Source organism: Molothrus aeneus, chromosome 3, assembly GCF_037042795.1.
Source record: "Molothrus aeneus isolate 106 chromosome 3, BPBGC_Maene_1.0, whole genome shotgun sequence".
Classification (NCBI taxonomy): domain Eukaryota; kingdom Metazoa; phylum Chordata; class Aves; order Passeriformes; family Icteridae; genus Molothrus; species Molothrus aeneus.
Window position 1 is genome coordinate 2,224,637 of NC_089648.1, and position 20,202 is coordinate 2,244,838.

At 48.5% G+C, this 20,202-nt stretch overlaps 1 protein-coding gene across 1 annotated transcript; it reads left to right on the forward strand.

Annotated features, from left to right (window-relative positions):
- The first annotated feature begins 6,412 nt into the window (after positions 1–6,412).
- On the forward strand, positions 6,413–12,572 carry LRRN4 (leucine rich repeat neuronal 4). Its single transcript, XM_066547734.1, has 5 exons — positions 6,413–7,091; positions 8,217–8,421; positions 9,504–9,641; positions 10,736–10,936; positions 11,444–12,572. Exons 1-5 carry the CDS (start codon positions 6,413–6,415, stop codon positions 12,570–12,572), a joined length of 2,352 nt encoding a protein of 783 aa, XP_066403831.1.
- The last annotated feature ends 7,630 nt before the right edge of the window (positions 12,573–20,202 follow it).

Consider the following 20,202-nt stretch of genomic DNA (forward strand, 5'->3'; position numbering starts at 1 on the left):
CTATTTCTGTCCCTGTTACTCTGTGACAGCTCACTGAGCTAAGCTGTCCATGTGAGGCTCTGGAAAGCCTGTAGAAATGATTTCACATGTGAGCAAATACCAAGAGTGATGCTCAGTGACAGGACAAGGGGGAATGGCTTCCACTGACAGAGGGCAGGGCTGGATCGGACACTGGGGAGAAATTCATCCCCGTGAGGGTGCAAAGGCCTTGGCACAGCTTTCCCAGAGGAGCTGTGGATGTCTCTGAGGAACCAGATGGGAATCCAGCAGCCCTGCCTGCTGGAAGGAGCCCACACATCCACCGAAGTGAATGAAATTTGATACTACCCTGTAAAGCAAGGACAGAGTGAAACTGGGAGAATTCGTGAAACTACTGGACAAACCAAAACTGGTTTCACATACCTAAAGAAATACAATGGATAGGTGGTGTCATATCATAAAGGGATGCTGCAGAAATCCCTGCATAAATTCATGAACATCACTGGAAACTGAGAGCCCTGATTTTCGTGCCATGTGCTCTGCTTTTCCCCAGCCCCTGTCAATGGGCTTCAGGGGAATCACTTCCAGTTTGTGCAGTTTAAACTACAGCTTCACATTTTGCAAAAATAAAAAATTACAGCCTGCTTCCCATCCCTCTGTTCTTCCCTCTCCTCAGCACTTCTGGCACGGGCTGAGGGACCATCCAGTTTTCCTTCAGAAGAGAACCTACCCACTTGTCACCTGCTTGACACAAGCCAAGTATTTTCCTCACATTGTGATATCCACAAAAGCCCAAACACTGGCCGTATTTAAAGCCTGCTAAGGGTGCCCTGGGAGAGCTAAATGCCCATATTAGTGCCAGCACCTCTTCCACAGAGAGCTGCCTCCCACATCAGTGTCCAGTTGGGCTTTGCAGTGAGGATGCTGACCGTGGCTGCATGGAGCCCCTCGCTGGCAATGAGCAATGCCAGGCTGCTGTGGGTGGCTCCCTGGGAGGCACAGCCCATGCTGGCCACTCTCAGAGCAGAGCCTGTCCCACAGTGCTGCATGGAGGCCCTGGAGCTGCCACTTGCCTACGTGACCTGAGCACAGGAATGCAGAGACAGGAGAAATCTGAGCATAGCTCTCTCATTAGCACGCTGTGGCTCATCCCATTGCTAACAAGCACGTTCACTTGCAGTTCAAGCTGTCTCTGCTGGGATTTCAGAGAAACTAGCAAATATTTCCATTTTCTTTCCTGCCCCTCCTTCAATCTTACCCAATGTGTCACTGCCTTTCGAGTGAATCCTGCACTGCTGCTTTGCAAGGAGGAGTTCTGCCAGCTCATCCTGGCTGGCTGTAAGCCCTATCCTTTGCCATTTTAGGTTTGAGAGAGTGATCCCCTGGTGATGCCCCCTCTCTGTATTTCCTTGGGTCATTCAGCCATAGCTTTTCCTTGCCCCACTCACTTTGCAAGGCTTTTTCACAATAGGTAGGAAATAGATGGGAAAGGAAGCTGTTTTTATCCAGCTGCTTTGAGTGCTGCATGTGGCTGCAGCTCCTCTTCCTACAAAGAGGAGAGGTTTCAGTGGGAAGACTCCTTCCTGCAGAGGTTGGAGTGGGAAGGCAGGACCCAGGGCATTCCTGCACTTCCATAATTGCAGGCTGGATGTGGCGGGCAGCACCTGAGAGGAGCGTGCCCCAGCCTGCTGTGCCTGACACCTGCAGCAGCCACAGCCTGGAGTCATCTTTCATCCCAGCCGTGTCACCCAGCACGTCCCACCAGGCTCCGGACATTCCCTCGGTGCAGTGGAGTTCCACACCCTCCCTAATCTGTGCAATAACCCGATCACCCCTGGCTCCCATGAGCTCATCACACCTATTTATACACAGGGTTAAGACCAGGTGGGCTGCAGAAACCACGTTACTAATTGCACAGGGCCAGATGTGGGAGAGGTTTCCCAGAAGGAGTGAAAGAGTGAAGAAGTGAAAGCAGGACAAGGGCGTCTGCCCCGAAGTTTTGCAATACAGAGATGAAATGCTGGGCAGGAATGTTGTTAGATGAAAACAAACCTTTAGGAAACTTACACTTCCTCTCAGCTGCAGCCCTATTCTGTACGCGGTGCTTAATTAGACCCAAACCAGGCCAGGGTAAAGCACTGCCGATGTCAGATGGATCCTGCTGCTCTTACATCAAATTCCACAGGGGATTTCACCACTGCCTTAAAGCCTGGGTTAGGAGGCACACACCCCATCGCTTTCTGATACCTCAGGCTAAATAATCCTGTTCTTCCATTCTCTCCCCTTTCTCTGCAGGAAAATGTCTTGCTTGTGCTTACTCTGTGGACAGATCCGTGAAACATTTCTTTTGTTGCCTTTAAAAGCCTTTCTCCAGATTTTTTTTCAGGATATTTTCCTTCTTAACCATCACTTGGATCAGGGCCAGTAAGAAACATTCACCTCTTCAATTTTACAGCCTGGTACCATCCTCACCTTCTCCTGCTCTGCTTATCTTGGTGTCACTAAGGAATGCAGGGCTCAGCCCGAGAATTCCTGCGGGCAGAGGGGCTTTGTGCAGCCCTGAATCGCCCCGGGGAGGGGGCGTCTGCCTCAGCTCTCTTTGCATCGCCCGTGTGAAAAGGCTGACAGGAACGCCTGCCCTTGCTAAGCGCTCCCTCAGGTTGTCACCGAAACTCTCAAAAAAGCGGAAAAAAGAATAAAAGGCGACATGAGAACAAGCCAAAGTGAATCACAAAGGGGAAATCTCTGCCTGCTGTTAGCAGATATTTCAAAGAAACTGGTGAACGAGGGCTGCTGCCTGCCCTGGGAAACCTCCACCAGCACCTGGGCAGCTGCCTGAGATGTAGCACCATGGCAGAAATACTTCAGATGATGAGAGATTAGCTCTTTGCAGCTAAGCAAAAAGCTGGGAAAACACAATACCTGGCACAAAAACTGGCCAACGAAAAAAAGAACCAGAAACTAAGATGGAAAATAAAAATAACCAAAGCTCATTTTGCAAGGGTGCTCGGCCTCTTGCAACAGATTCTCTGTATCACTCAGAAATCAAGGGCCTCTGGGCAAAGAAAACCTCCACCACCCTTCCACCTTCACCAAAATGAGCATCCGCTGTCCCAGTCTGACAGTCTGCTCGACTCAGTCTCCAAAATGAAGTCAGTAAGGATGAACTCATTAAAACCAAGGCAGCTTTTGGCTCACCGAGTCTCCTGGAGTATTTTTTGAAAAATATTAAAATCAATAAGATAGCAAATAAGCCTAAAATAAGCAATGAAAATTCACTGTCTGTAAATACTGAGCTAAGGGCAGCAATCACAGGTATTTAATAATCCAGGGCAAAGCCAGGCCACCTCCCTGCTCCTGGGCTTCCCGAAGAGGAGTGCCGCAGGCAGCCGGCAGCTCTGCCAAGGCAGAGGGAAGGCAGGATTTCCAGCGGCCTGCCTGAAGCTGGGCTTTCCTCCCCTTACACCAAATTCTTCAGATTTTTGTAACCTGCTCCGCCTCGCCCTTTGAACCGCGGAGCTCTGGAGGTACCTGCGGGCGCGCACGTGCCGGGCCCCGGGGTCAGGGGTGGGATCAGCCCTTCGTTTAGGAACCATCCGCCTTGCCCCAGAGCCCTTCCGCGGGGGAACACCGTGTGCACCTCGCCTGGCCTCCAAGGGAACAGCCGCGGCTCCAGAGAGTCCTACTGGAAGCGCCTATCTCTGCTCTGTGGATGTTCTGGTGTTTTTCAAGGCTCTCTCCCCACGCTCACGATGACCCACTCGGTCAGTAGATAAGGTCTGCCTAATGTGTGCTCGCAGACTCAACGTTTTTGGGCAAGCAAGGCCTTTATCTGCACTTTAGCACCGAAGTTTACAGGTCGGTGCTGCCTTCATGTCAGGGATCTGTTTTGTTGCCCCGATAAAGGAAAAGCACTGACTACTGTTCTCCTTGGAAATTTTAACAATTAATTGTCCTACAGTAGCAACAGAACAACCACCCTTTAGCTTTTACTTTGGAACAGTCTCCATCAACTCATCCCTGTCTGGGATCATTTCCCTAACTTTACTCTCTGCTCTCGACCTAATTATTGTTTGAATTGTGGGAATGCTGAAAAACCCAGCTCGGGGCAGGTCCCTCAGTGGGAGATGGTTTATGTTGTCAGTTTTACTTATCCAGCAAAGGATGAGAGGAGTAGCGGGAAGGGAATTGTCCCAAGCCATGTGTTACACAGATGCAGGACAGAGAACACAGCCCACGCACAGCGGGACCAGGAGAGGCCTCCCAAAGGCCGTCACACGGGGACTGAGATGCCCTACGCCCTCTCCGTCGGCAGAGAGAATTCCTCTCTGCGGGAGGAGCAGGTGAGAGTTTCACTTCTGACATATCCTAAGGGCCTCCTTAGAAAGTAATTTGTCCTGCGTGAACTCCTGCAGAATTTACTCCCCAAGAGCAAGAGTCTTAGAAATTTAAACACTTGAAGCCCCTCATCGGCGCCTAAAGAGAGACCAAAGCTCATGTCAACAGGCAGAGCCTCAGCTTTACATCATCCTGACCTGCCAACAAAGGAACACAACAATTCCGCTCCCTCCCCCCGTCGGTGGAAGACGTGAGAGTCGGGACTATTGACACTGATCTTTTCCCTTTACCCCCCTCTGCTCAGACAAAGACAGACGGGAGCTGCCCTGCCTGAGCGTTGGGAAATAAGAGCCCTCCCACCCACCTCCTGCTAGGGCCAAGGCAGCGGGGAAAGCTGCCCGGAGCCGCCCCCTCTCAAAGCTGGATGCGGGGGAGCGAGCCTGGAACAAACCTCGCCTGAGCCTGTGGGCAGAGGAGGGAGCAGGGAAAGCTGGGACCGGGAGAGAGGCAGCTCACGCTGCCGGCTGAGTCACCCCGAGCCTATAAAATCAGGGCCGAGCAGCCGGAGCCGCTCGGAGCGGAGGCACGAGACACCGGGACTTTGGACAGGTACGTGCGAGCGGACGCGGTTTAGAGGCAAGGATTAAGACTAAATCTAAGATTGGAATACAGCAGCCCAATTCCTCCCATGCTCTCCCCGCCAATGTGCTGCGGAGCAGAAGATCCAGCGGCTCCGGTGACCGGGAAGCCCGGAGGCTGCTCGGATCTTGCACGGTGCCGTCTGACGAAAAGGACACAGGCAAACACAACACATTATTTGGTGCTCCGGTGTACACTATTTTGCTGGTCCCTACCTCAAACCTGGGATGGCAGCAAAGGATAACGGTCTGGGCAAGACCTGGCATCCTTCAGGGAACAGCGAGGAGCAATTAAACTTTGGAATAAGACTGAGATGTTTCATAATCCGTGGGGTTTCGGTTACCACCCTACACTGTAATATGTTTCTGGACGAGGAATCGTCATTTTGTTACCGGGAAGCACAAAAGACAGCTCAACAAGAAAAGCACGAGTTTGGGGCTGGGGTTAATTCCTTCCTCTCACACACATTACCTGTGGGTACGAGTCACTGTGGACTTTTTTTTTTTACAAAGACCAAAGCAGGGGTGGGAGGAGGAGGGAGCACGGAGGCAGCTGTAACACTCCATAACATGTTTCCTGGCGCTCAGGCCTTTGGGGCCCCGATCCAGGAGCATACTCGGTTTCTGACCACTTCCACTGAAATGTGGTTCGGGAGCTGCATTTTCAGTGCATCCTTTCCCAGCAGCTGGGCCATGCAGAGCCTGTCTGTGCCTCTCACCCACAGCAGGCCCAGCCCTGCCTGGCAGACAGGCTCGGGGGCACTGCCCGCTCCTCAGGAGCCCAGACACCCCTGTGGGGTCCCCGCTGGGACTGTGCTCACGATGGGGCAGAACTGCCCTGGCAGAGCCCACACAAGGCCCTGGTTTTTCTGTTCCAGCTTCTGCTAAGGAAAGGAAAGTCCTTCCTAACACAGGAAAGGTGCTTTTACCTGCCCACTCCAACACAACACAGCCCAGTTTGGGATCCTGGGCCTTAAAGTTTGGTAACTCTCCTCTGTCCTCGGATCCATTCATTTTACACAACCCCACAGGAAACAGTTCCCTGCCACAGGCACACTGGACCCGGTTGTTTGGGTATCACCCCACGGGAAACTCTTCCCACTGGGCTGGCCAAACTGGACGCAGTGCAGGACAACCTGCTGGCACTGAGGGGCCTGCTGTGGGACACAGCTTGGTTCATGCTCTCTGCATGAACAACTGTAGGCACACTTAGACTAAGATTGCATGGTACTTCTGTCCCTGAGGATTCATGTTTGCTTGGGCTTAATTACAGAAGAGCTATTAATTATCACTTATCACTGTCTGGATATAATAGCAAAGGGTTTATAAACTGTTTTTCTTTTAACTAGTTTGTAGATGGCTGGAAGGATTTTAGCTCTAAATGTCAATGTTTTGTTTTTCCCTCCCTGAAACACAAAGGAAACAGATCTTGCAAACTGCAAGCACCTTGGAGAAGGATGTTGTCACCCTTGCTCATCCTCCCTCTGCTGCTGGGGACCACAGCACATGGCCCAGTGAGCAGAGCAGCTGCCAGGGATGTCACCACCGTTTTCCAGCTGGCTCAGGAGGACACTTGGGAGAATGTTAATCTCACCAGTATGTCCTGTGAGGACCAAAAGAACAGGACCTGGATCACCCTGCAGCTGACCAACAGCAGCCTGACAGCTTTCCCAGTCTGCCTTCCAGAGGCCCTGCAGAGCCTGGATCTCAGCAATAACCTCTTGGAGGAGGTGAATGGCACAGAGATAGCAAACCTGCCACAGCTGCGTGTCCTCTCGCTGAGGCACAACCACCTCTGGGCAGTGAGGTGGGGATCTAAAGTCCTCAGCAATCTCCACAAGCTGGACTTGAGCTTTAATAAGCTGTCATCTGTGCCATCCTGCCACGGCTCTGTCCTGCCTAACCTGAAGTGGTTGTCCTTGGCTGGAAATCCCCTGATGGAAATCCAGCCACTGGCCTTTTCCTGCTACCCTCAGCTGCAGGTCCTGAACCTCTCTGTGACGCTGCTCGGGCAGGATGACAGCAGAGGAATTAGGGACTCTGCTTTTGCCATCAGCACAGATCCCCACGAGGCCATGGACAGGCCTGGAAACTCCATCAATGTGCTTGATCTGAGCAGGACCTTTCTTGAGAGAAGTAAGTCTCCTGGGTTTCCCACTGGAACCACAGGGCTTGGTCAGGCCAGGGGAGCAGAAGCCTTGCTGGGGACCATGGCTCCCATCCTGACTGAGCCTGGAGTACAGGGGGAACACCCCACACTGAAAGCTGCAAACAGTTGCTCCAGGCACTCTCAGGCAAAGCAGCCTCCCAAAGGAAGGGCAGAGACCAAAGACCATGAGACAGGAGGGTTTGTCCCAGTGTAGTCACCCACCTCCACGCTAATCCCACTGTCTGCTACTGACAGTCATCTCCCTGTCAGCCCCGGGATTAGCTTTGGGAAGCACAGGAGGAAATTAGTTTCTCTTTCCAGACAGGCTGTTGAAATCTTTCTTTGTCCCCACAGCTACACTGAGCTTTTAGAGCTGCACTGAAGTAGCACAGAAAGAGGCTTTTTGTGCCATCCACAGCCCGAATACTTCCACCCGCTGAGGGGGGAGACAATCCCTGCCCCGAGCAATCCACAGGATGTGTTCTCCCTTTGGCCCTGCCAGTCTCAGTTTATACCTGAGGTGCTGAGACACACAGGTGTGAGATGCCTTGCCCAGCTGCTCTCAGCCTGGGGCACAGCCTCCTCAAGGTTCACTTCAACTCACATTAAACAGCTGCACCACCAAATTTCCTCCATAAATGTGTCTTGTGGCAGTGAGTTACCCTTCTGAGTCATGGGACAGAAAGGCCCTTTCATACAAGACCCATCCTTTCAGTTTCATGCCTCCTGGCTATTTTCTCGTGCTAGGAGAATGATTTGCTTTTCTTGCACCAGTCAGGACCTTGTAGACCGCTTTCCTGAGCAGAGAAATCCTTGTTCATTTCATCTCACCCAACAAGAAATCTATTCCATATCTCTTATCAGCTTTGTTGTCCTATTTTCCCCTTTTCCTCTGCCCTACGACAGCCTGACCTGTGGGGACTATTACAGAAATGCAGCTGCATGAGTGTTTACACACTGGTGTATTGACTTTTGTTCTATCCCTTTCCCAAAGAGAATAGCTGCAGAAGGTGACAGACACTTCATATCTATGAATTCAAACCCTGTTTCTAGGCAGAAATCCACAGGAATGCTCTGTTCAGGCAACAGGTGTAAATATTTTTCTGTTTCAGTTCAACCAGAGTGGGCCAGAGGCTTGGCCAACCTCAGATTCCTTCACCTGACCAACATGCCACGGTTAAGAAGCCTCGACAGCGACTTCCTCAAGTCCCTGCCTGGTCTCCAAGAGCTGCACTGTCAGGACTCTCATTCCCTGGGTTTCGTGCAGACAGAGATGTTTGACAGTGCTCCTCACCTGAGCCATCTCTCATTTGAGAAGTGAGTTGGGTTTTTTTGTCCTTCCTCACATCCTGCTGCCTTTGCCTCACAGCCCTGTGGTGCCTGGGAGCTGAATTGAACAGTTTGTTATCAGATTTAGGAAGGAGGTGTGGACTTGCTGTCTTTGCCCGGTAAAATCTGTGATCTGGCCTGATAGAGCTGATACAGCCCAAAGAGGCAGCCTGGGGCTCATAGCACAATTAATTGTTTGCTTGAGGTTGCATCCATTGTGTTCCCACTCCTCTGCCTTATCTCCCTGTCCAACAGATAAACTCACCCAGCTGTTTGGATCAGCACAGATCCACTGAACCCTGCTTGTGATAAAGACCAGGCTTCCAAGGGCAAAATCCCATCAGAGGAGAAGCAGGTCACTGAGGGTTCCCTGCTCTGCAAGGATGAGTGCTGACAGTTCTCCAAAACCTGCATCTCAGAAGCAGACAAAAATCCTGTCCCACTTTTAGTGTGAGAGTTTAATATAGCTCCTTGTTCATCATTAGTAAAAGCAGTGTTTCAGTCTTCATTCTAGGGGAACCACCTCTTCATACATCACATACCTGAAATACTAAGAGGGGCAAAATCTGAAACTGATTTATCAAAATAAAAGCAGGTGAAGTGCACACAGAGCAGCCAGCATAAAGGAAAAAATCTGGAGAGCACTTTGAAACATTTTTATAATAGCGACCCAGATATAAGCATATCAGAAAACAAACACTAGAGCACTGGCTGTGCCTAGAAACCAGTTCCAGGAAAATAAACCCATACAAAGCAAAAATCCTATGGATTCCATCCCCCCTTGATTGCCCCACTGAATTTACACAGCACTTTCCAACCCTTGCAGGAATACCAGTTCAAAGTGCTAAAAATCATGCCCAAACTCTAAGGAATTAAAGTCCTAGAAAGAAGAGAGCATCTTCTGAGCATGCAGAATGCAGGGTGGTGGGTTTAATAACTGCTCACTGCCAGGGGAACTGGGAATATTGCTCTGTGCCTTACACACACTAAGGGTAAGGGACACCTAAGCACACTCCAGTCGTTGGGAGGTAGCTCAGCATTTCTTAATTATTGCATTTGTCTTCTCGTAGCTGTAACCTGAGTTCCTTTAATCCTTGGAACACCAATTCATCGGATGGCATCACCATCAACTTGTACGGGAATCCTCTGCTGTGCAGCTGCCAGCTCTCCTGGCTGCTGTCCAAGCCCGAGAAAGTTGTTCTGCAAAAGTAAGTGAGCCCAAGAGATCGAGTAATGCTCTGCAGACACAGCTCCAGCGTGCAAGTTGTCTGGGGACCAGACATTCACCGCCATTCACTGAGTTATTCAAATTCCTTGTGTGTTCTTCCCTCCCACAAGGGGTAGAAGTGCAAAGTAATGTTCCTTTCAGGGACACAGCATAAGGTGTTATTAGCTGTGGTTCTACTTTTAGGTGAGAATATTTTCTTTCTGTTTTGGACCATATTTCACATGTTTCCGTATTAGCTGAAGTTAGAAAATCAGCTGTCTCGATGTGCCAGCGCTGGGGAACAGAAACTGGGAAACTTTGGAAGATCGTTAATAAATTATTTTCTCCTCACCCTGCTACTAGCAAAGCTTACATCACCACCGGCAGTCAACAAAACCCCTTGCAAATAGCACCATTTCTCACCTATTGTTTTCACGCTCCCCTCAGTTTTACAGACTAATTACAGTAAGCTGCAGTTAAAGGAAATATTTGCATATAAATGGTCTCTCTTCCTTTTCAAAGGCCACCAAGAAGATTTGTCATCAAATCTCTCAGAGAGCAGGGGAGTAGATTGTTGAAATTAGACAGTGTTTCATCGAGATGGGTTTAGCAGTTGCATTCTTTACCAGAATTTCAGTGGCTGAGTAAATAAAGAATTCGATCTTAGTCATTTAAAAGTCCCACATCAGCCCACCTCCAGCTGCCTAAACCAGATGGATTAGGAATCCTGGGAATCCTGTTACAGCTCCCTGCATGTGTTCCCCTGTTACTGCTGCATTAAAGTCTGACCCTTAAGACAAGCTGAATGCCGATGCCCTTTGCTAAAGTTCACAGCCATTGTTGTACCAAAGGACACTTCCCCTCGGGCATAAGATGTCCCTGCACCTTACAAAGCCAGTTCCAGCTAAATTCCACACTCAGCGCTGTGCAAAGCTGCCTGGACTCTTGTTAAGGCAATCTAGCTGTGGTTTCACATTCTCACTAACAAAAAGATGGTTTTGACAGCAGGTCACCAATTCCAATCCAGGCAGCCTGAACAGAACAGAAACCTGTAGTGTTCTTCTGGATCTTGACTACTCTGGTTTCCCTCTGCAGGGCTGGGGAGACCTTTTGTACATCCCAGGAAGATTCGAGCAGACCTTCAACATCTTTTTCACTGCTGGAGCTCTACAACAAATGCCAGTCAGAGAGCAACGTTACACAGCCCAACTCAAACACAGCCCTTCCTGAGGGTGATGCTTTCAGCTTCACCAGTGATGATGCCTCTGCTCTAGTAACAACAGACTCGGCTCTGCTGACCACAGATTTGACTCACACCAGCTCCCTGATCCAGAGGGGTGTCATGAGCACGGCAGCATCCAACCCAATGCCAACCAAGGACACCCATACCAGCTCCCTGATCCAGAGGGATATCATGAGCACAGCAACATCCAACCCAATGCCAACCAAAGACACCCATACCAGCTCCCTGATCCAGAGGGATATCATGAGCACAGCAACATCCAACCCAATGCTAACCAAAGACACCCATACCAGCTCCCTGATCCAGAGAGATATCATGAGCACAGCAACATCCAACCCAATGCCAACCAAAGACACCCATACCAGCTCCCTGATCCAGAGGGATATCATGAGCACAGCAACATCCAACCCAATGCTAACCAAAGACACCCATACCAGCTCCCTGATCCAGAGGGATATCATGAGCACAGCAACATCCAACCCAATGCTAACCAAAGACACCTATACCAGCTCCCTGATCCAGAGAGATATCATGAGCACAGCAACATCCAACCCAATGCCAACCAAAGACACCCATACCAGCTCCCTGATCCAGAGGCATACAAGGAGCACAGCAGCATCCAATCCAACAGAGCCCATCCTAACAAAGGCCAACAGTTCCTCCCATGAGGAGGAGGCAGTTCCTGAGTCCACAACTAGTCCCCCTTCCTTGGCATCTGTAACCTCCTTCCCAGTTTTTCTCCAAGAGCTCTTTGCTCAATCCCTGGACCACAGCTCCCCAAGTCCAGCTGGAACAGAACAGCTACAGAGAGAGCCCAGAACGACAGACACGACACTCCCTCGAGCAGGGCCATTCAACCAGACCAGCAGTGACTATTCTGCTGGAGGAACAGGAGTCCCCCACACCACCCACCACCACAGTCAGCCCTCTGTCACCCAGGGCAGGCAAGGCGCCCCCCAGACGAGCCCCCCAGAGCTGAACCCCGCGAGGAGCAGTGCCCCCTCAGAGGCTGTGCCCAGCACCCCATCGCCACACTACACCGATGACTACGACTACGAAGAGCCACGGGAGGAAGGCCCGGCGCAGCCGGCCCAGGCCGCCTGTGACTACGACCCCTGCAGGCACCTGCAGAAGCCGTGCAGGGAGCTCCAGAACATATCCCAGTGCTCGTGTCCTGGCACCTCGAGGGAAGATGAGATTCCAGGCTCGCCCAGGCTCAGGGCAGTGGTTGAAATCACCGACAGCTCTGCACAGATCCGCTGGTGTGCCCCATATTCCGTCGTTCACAGCTATGAGCTGACGCTTCGTGCCCAAGACAGCGAGGACAGGCAGTTTGTCAGGGACAACATCTACCCCACGGCCAGGCAGTACACCCTGTACAACCTGCTGCCATTCACCACTTACCACATCTGTGTCACTGCCTCCAACAAAGCAGGGTCCAGCCAGACTACAACAGACCAGGAAATTCCAGGTAATTCGTGCACCAGCTTTAAAACAAAACCCAGCTACAAGTATGTTTTTGCTGGTCTGTCTGCAGCAAGTGGACTCTTTCTCATTACCACAATTATTTTGTCTGTATGTCTGTGCAAGGCGTGTAAAAAGCCTCAGAGTGAGCAGTATGGCACACACTTAGTCTCCTACAAGAACCCAGCATTTGATTATCCCTTAAAAGTACAAACCACTAATTAGCTCTGGATGATTTTTCTATGCAAAGTTCACTATCTCCATCACCTTGGTGTGTTTTTATGAGACTCTGAAAGTGTCCTTCAGCAAAACTATGAACCATCAGATTCCATAACCCTGACATTTCTAAGGGAAAGAAAACCACCAAAAAAAAAGAGAAAAACTAATAATGAAGTTACTCAAGCAGAAAAAAGTCTGTGGACTCCTGTTCCTGTGCTAAGCAGCAGCAAGCCTGGACACTAACCTTGAAAAGTTGTTTTTGTAATCACCTACAAATAGAGTAGCATAAATTTCACACAGTGAGAGGCTGCCTGGCCAGCTGTCTGCCTCCAGTATCTCTCATGAACACAGTCAGATGAGAGCTGCAATCCAAGGTGCATTAAGCTTAGCAAGACGTACTCTGCTTTTATTCACAGATCAAAGCTGGGGGTTCAGTTTTTTAAAGGTACTATCCATAGAGAGAGTACAGCTGAAAGGAGTGAGTGGGCTCAGTGACAAGGCCTTGTGCAGATCTGACTGCTCTAAGCAAATGCAATGGGTGCAGATGATCAATGTAACTTCAGTTCAGGAAAACGAAACATGAAATTTAATTGGAGTCACAGACTGTGCAGGATCCTTAGGACTGGGGCAATTGTTTTGTTCTGACTTTTTATGAGGTTGTGCACAAACGAGCCCCCAAGTGCTTCCCAAAACAAGCTCACAGGCAGTGGGGGGTTTGCAGTACAGCAGTGACCCACACAGGGGGGAGGGGAGCATGTTGACATTTGCTTCCCAGTGGGTTTTAAGCAGAGAGGATGTTCCATCCCAATCATCCGTCCCATCTACAGATTTAGCAGCTGATGATTTGCCTCATACAGAGGCAAAAAGCCAAGTAATGAAGCAATTGAATGTGTGTGCTGCTGAGGCTTGAAACACCCAAATCCCCTGCACTAGCAGCAGACAGGTCTGGCAACACCTTCCAAATGAATTCTTGGGTGCCAATTCCTGGACAATAACGGTAAGAAATGCTGACAATCCCAACTTTGAGCTTGCCACTGGAATCCAAAGAGGTGTCCCAGTCTGGTATTTCCCCAGGCCTCAGTTCCAGGAGCTGCCTCTCCTGCTGCTGTACAGACACAGTGCATAAACCCTCTGAACTCTGAGGGGAAGGTGCTGCACTGTGTAAAAGAGTCTCTGTTCCAGTCTTTTGGGGTTTTTAATGCTTTCAGTATTACTGAAATAAAAGCCACAGAGCTACGTTCTGGTTTTTTGTTAAAGACATGGATCTTGGTGTTGTCTTTACCATTTACAATGTTTGGCCTGAGAAATTAACTCCTTTTGTTGTTTTGGAATGAACTTTCAACGTGTAGTAAAGAAATGTTTTTATGATGTTAGATTTGTGTTCTCTGATGTCCCAAGAGCTTTCATTTTGTATGTGGCAGAAGGAGGCTTGCTCCTTTGTCACCACTATGGGCTTGCAGTCCTTTCCTGGGAATTTGTCCTCTGGGAATGACCATCACTGGACAGATACAGATTGCTGCCATGTGTACCCCAAGTCTGGCTGAGCCCCATGACTCAAACTCCTAATAGGAGTGAAATGCAAATGAAGAGGACAGGATGGTGTGACCTCTCACTTTGAAAATGTCTTATTTTCACACTCTGGTAGTTCAGAGTTTTCTCTGTTTGGACCTAGGTTTTTATATTTATTTCTGGCCTGGCTTTTCCTGCGTTTTCTCAAGGATTTAGTGATTGGGTACATATGATTGTCATTTGAAGTGAGCAAGTGAGCCAAAGAGTCACGATCCCAAACTGGGGCAGAGATCATCCATTCCCTTGTGTTTGTACAGCATAGCTCTAGGAGACCTTGGCTGGGCTCTTTGGTTTTACCAGAAACAAAGCAAAATAAGAGATTTGTGAATAGCAATTTATATTGTCTCAAAGATTAGTTCCAGAGAAGGGCAGGGAAAAAAGATACTGCAACTGGAAATAAAGATTGCTTCAACTTAAATATGAGTTAGTCCAAAACAAGGGGACATCATTTAAAGTGAGGTATTGGCAGGACATATCTCACTACCCTTTACCACACCACAGCTCATAATCACTGAACTAGGAAGTTCATCACAATTCATTTCTCCAACCAGTTCTCATGCCAGCCTCTCCTGAATTTCACAGCCAAGGGAACACATCAGACCCTGCCATTCTTTTAAAGTGCCCTTTCTGGAGCCACACAAATGTACAAGTCCTGCTTCCCACAATCCCCACTTGTTGCAGCTTAAACAGCCCAATCCCATCTGAGCTGATGAACCATCCTGAAGCACAGGTGCCCCAGCCAGGGGCAGTGCCTGGTAACACTCAACCCTTCCACAAGTGGAAAGGGGAATGTATGAGATGTAGCAGCAGGGTTAAAAACATGGGATTTGTATTTATCAACACCTATGAGAAGTATCAGTGCTTCAAATGCAGATTTTTTTTAAATTTTTTTTTTCCGGTACTACCACTTTGTATTTTCACCAGGATTCATTTTAGTAATGACCAACTCAATAAACTCATAATTCATTTTAGTAATGACCAACTCATAAACTCTTTCCAGAGCTCTCAGAGAGCTGCTCAGGACCGGGGCAGTGAGGGAAGCAAAGGAACCACGGAAACTTTCCCGATAAAGCCGTGCTGGGGAGCTGCCCGGCCTTGCTCCGCCCGCTTGTTCCTCCCCCTTTTCCTGATTGCACCCGACAGCAAATCCTGTTTGTACCTCCAGCTTCAAATCATCAACCTATGGCAGCATTGCTGGAATACCCAAACATCTCTGAAACAATTTTTAATAGCTATAAAAAGCAGACATATAAAAAATATAACTAAAACTTCACTTACTGTTGGGCAGTTCCCCTTGTTCTGTTTCTCTGAGAGGAAGATCACTTGGGGGAAGTGCAGAGAGCGTTGAAATTCAGTTTTTGAACGGCTTGTGTAGCTTTCTTCCTCTGTGTCTTTTCTTCCTCAGATCCTTCTCCATTCACTTCTTCCCAAAAACCAAGTCCAAGTCCAAGCAAAGAGAGTCCACAGCAGCCCACAGTGCCTGTGGGTGCATCCCCTGGTTGTTGTGGCAGAAGTGCACAATGCTCCATCTGGAACAGCAGCTGCCAATCAGTCACAGGCTCACAGTCTCTCCCAGCAGAAACACTCTGGGAAATGCAGCTGATGGCCTCCATACAGGAAAAAAAAAAGCTCTTTAAGGGCCAGAACTCTTGCTGGCTGTGAGGGAGCAGAGAGGCGCACCTTGCTTTTGGTGCAATCAATGCCATTAGAGGAGCAGTCCCCGAGAGCCCTGTCAGCAGGCATGTGGGAAAGCCCAGGGCAGCAGGACAAGGTGCTTCAGCCTGATCCATTCAGCACCAGAAGGGATCCCACTTGTCAGTTGTCCCAGGCCAGAGGGGTGACAGGCATTAAATGTGACACAGCCCAAGGCAGGGAGCTCACACCACATCCCAGGCTCCATCAGCCTCCTCCTGGAAGGATGCACAAGTTCAACCACGATGCTCCCTCAGCAAGCACGGCCCTGGACCAGCCATGCTCCTCCCCAGGGATCTCTGGAACAACACATTGTGTGGAGTTACAAACGAGGACGCTTCTGAGGGCTCAGCATGTTGCTTGCCAAGAAGCCTCTGGTTGGTTCTTTACCTGTGAAACACAGAGAGAGACATCACAGGTGAGAACATGTTTTGTATTTGTGGAAACAGATCCATCAAAGAACATGATTAAACTCCGGTGCTTTTTCTTTTCATCAGCTCTCCAAAGGATGCAGAGTTTGTTCTGAATAGGACAACCACTCAACCCCAATCTCTCTAAAAAGTAATCAAGCAGCATTACAAATTAACACTGCTCTGAAATACATCCAGGAGGCAACGCCTCACAGCAAGGCTTGTGCTCTGCTGGCACCTAGAGGGAGAGGGGGGAATCATCTCCCCAGGAATTCCTACAAAGGGAATGCTCATTCTTTCACCAAAGAGCTTCAGCCTCACCCTGCAGACTGACTTACACTACCCGTGTGCTCCTGTGTGAAGGGAAAGATTGCTGAGAATTAACAGCAGCAACAGTCCCAGTCCCACAAACTTACTCAGCAGCTTGTCTGTCCCTGCCTCTCATTCCTTTTGTAGCCTTATGACCAGCAACTTCACTGCCAGGTTGCCGCTGATAAGGAAAAATGTATTTTTTTTCTCTGTAAGAGCAAGGAGGGAATTACTGCCTAGAAAAACTGGAAAATCAGTCTATAAGTGCAGTAAGATTTTATCTACTGTAGATTTAGAAGCAGAGATCAGATCACATTCATTGCACTTAGAGGAAAAATAAATAGCAATGTTTGCAGTGATGCCTTAGCAGAACAAAATCACTGTTGATAGAGAGTTTTTCTTCCCTCCCAAACCACAGGGCAGCCCTGTATTTTGTGCTGCTGCAGAGCCCTCACCCTCCTCTGCTGGGTGACATTAGCTACAAGTACATGCAATAAGGTAATACTTGTATGGCACTGCATGCATTTCCTGACACAGTCCCACAGCATATGTCCTCGTTTTTCCTAGATCCCTCACTGGAAAAACTGTGTGAGCAGCCTTTTCATCTATGGATGGCAAATTAGATTTTTTAAAGGAACATAAGGGAGAAAAAACCCTCAGAAAATATTAACAAGAAATGGAGGGAATAGGATGAATGGGGCAAAAGCTCTTTACTATACATAGTCCAGAGCAGAAATGAAACAAAGAAAACCAGAAGAAATCAAGTAAAAGAATCTCAAGAAAATCCATAAAATCCAGAATCCCTCATTCATTGTCTTCTCCAGGAGGTGGAAGCAGCCATCCCAGGCAGGCAGGGCTGGCAGCTCCTGCAGGGCTCAGCCTCAGGCATCACGAGCCAAAACTTCTGGAATGAAACTCCAGATAGAAGGAAAAAAAAATATATTCTCTAGGTAGAGAGTTCTCTTAAAAACTAAAATTTACTTGTGCAAAAAACTTCATGCTGGGAAGACTTGAGTATTGCATTTATTCAATGTTTAGAAGCTACTCACTCTTATCAGAGCATGATTAAGGAATGGTCTTTAACAACTTATCTAAGGCCATGGGGTTAAATGATGTCACCCTGTTTGTGGCAATCACTCCTTCTGCTGTCATCACTGCTGCCTCGAGGACTCTTGGTGAGCTATCTCCAGGGAGAAGCAAAAAACACCCCCTGGAAGATTACCCTCCATTTCAGGAACATCATGTCAGCAACAAACATCCCCAGAGGACCGAGCTCTGTCCTCAGTGCAGCTCTAACTAAAAACCTCTCTTCTTCCTGAAGCTGCCTATTCACACCAAGCCAGAAAATGCAGAGTTTCTACAGTCAAAATTAGGTCCAGGTTCTATACTAAGTACACAATTTTATTTTTTTTTTCAAGAAACTAAGCTAAAAGACTCTGTTACAACCCCAGGATCTTGTGTGGGGGTGTTTATTGTGGGATTTGTATTGTCATTGCTTCTCGGAGATGCTGGAAAAGGTGAGAATAGCCAGAAATGATGATAAGAGGGTACTGAGAGCAACATAAAGTGCAGGCAACTCCAAATCTAAACTCAGCTCTTAAGACAAATCCAAAAGGCTTCAGGGAGTGCTGGCTTTAAATGTGACCTAATGACACATTTGTTCCTTGGGTGCCCTGGCTGAAAGCTCAGCCTTCACCCTGACATGGCAAGCCCTAAACCACAGAGCCTGCTCTGGGTCAGTCCCCAGCTGGTGCCACCTCCACACCTGCAAGGGCCTCAGATGGAACCAACCCATGGCCAGGGAGCTCACACTGAACACAGAATGAGGATGACAGGGGATAACAAAAGTGGAGAACAAAACCCCCTTAAATCAGCCAGACAACTCATCTCAAATCCAGCATAATCCAGTCTGTCCTGAGGGCTGATGAACCCTTTTGTCTGCCCTGAAGGAACCCTGCCAGACCAAAACTGTTTGTAAGGAACCCACTGACCTCAGCAGCTCCAAACTTAGCTCACAGCCACTCAAAATCCAGGCTGCACCCAGCAGTGGAACAAACAGACTCCAGATGATCCTTAGCCCTGGAGGAGCTGCTTTTGCCAAGCACAGAGCCATGTGTAACTGGGACAGCACCAGCTCTAACCTTCCAAATTTCCTTCCAAATCCTGGAACATCCTTGCTCCCAGCCCTAGGGCACCACTGACAGCACGTGGTAACTGCTGGTAGCAGTGCACAATCCCTCTGTGTTTTCCTCTCAGCTCTTTGTGGCCTGCTGAGGCAAAGCCAAGCCCAAAGGCCAGCTCAGCAGCAGAGAAATGACATCTGCCAGCACCCAAATTTACACAATGTCCTCGGATGCAGCCATGCCACTGACTATAGACACCCAGGAGAAACCAGGAACTGCCTGGGACACCACAACAAACCCTGAATGATCCCTAACCTGAGGTAACAGGGAGGGCACCAAGCACAGCCCAAACCTTCCTCAGCAGCTCCTTTGAAACCTTGGCTCTTTATTGATTCCAGCTGTAACATTGCAGTAGTGCTAAATATCCAGGATTTGGCACTGCTGCCATCCTTGCTGGGTGTAATTGAACCGCAGGGTCAGAGTTCACAGTGATTTTTAGAGTGTGTTTGGGTAATTTTAGAGGTGATATAAATGCAGATGTATCCAGACTATTACTAGGTAGACCTTTTCCCTGTATATGACCGAGGTGTGCATTTCTCTACCTTTATACAAAAACTGCTTTCCTCTCTGCCTGCTAAAAATTGAATATAAAAACGCAAAGATCATCCACTTCCAAACCCTCTTCTCAGTTATCTGTTTCAAAGGTGCATAAACCCAGCAAAGAAATAAAATCAAAAGCAACTGCTAGAAATGGTAGAAAGATGATCGAGTCATGATTTCCCTATTTCTCCATTTTGACAACTGCCCAAATGCTGGGTTTTGATGTCTCACCATACAGAGCTGCTGCAGGCACTGGAAAATTGTTCACCATGAGGTTGTGTTTCACTCGCAACAAGCTCCTGATATAGGTGCAGGTGCTAGAAAATGGAAAAGAACCTCAAGAGCTCCCATTCTCCACCTGTTTCTTACACCTTGCTGGTGCAGGGGAACATTTCTTGGATCATTTTCTTTACACAGGAGCACTTTTAACCCTGGCTTTTCACACTCAGCCAAAGATATGCCATAAAAATCACAGGGTTTAGGTATTATGTGGGCATTTTCCTTTCAGTCAGAGCTCTTTTTTGAGCTGTTGTGTTTTACTGTGAGCACAATACAAAATGAATTCACTTTGTGGGTTCGAGTATGTGCTTTGCATCTAAACTACATTACATTTGTATTCTGTTATAACTTAAATAGCTATCCAGAAATATAAAATTAAAAAAAAAAAAAAAAAAAAAAACAGGAGCTTCTTATAGCAATACAGTGGTTAAGCTCCTAATAAACCATTTTTCAAATCTAACCCTATTTTTAGTGAGGATAAAGGCTACTGCTCTACAATGGTGATACAAGCTGAGCCTCTCAGACACATGGGCAGTTCAGGCTGTTCCAAAAAATATACCTTGTACGTGTTGTTTTCCTGAAAGTCAATCCTGTCTGAGCTCACCTGTGACAAAGCTGCTCCTTCAATGGGTTCTGCAAAAAACAGACCTTCAA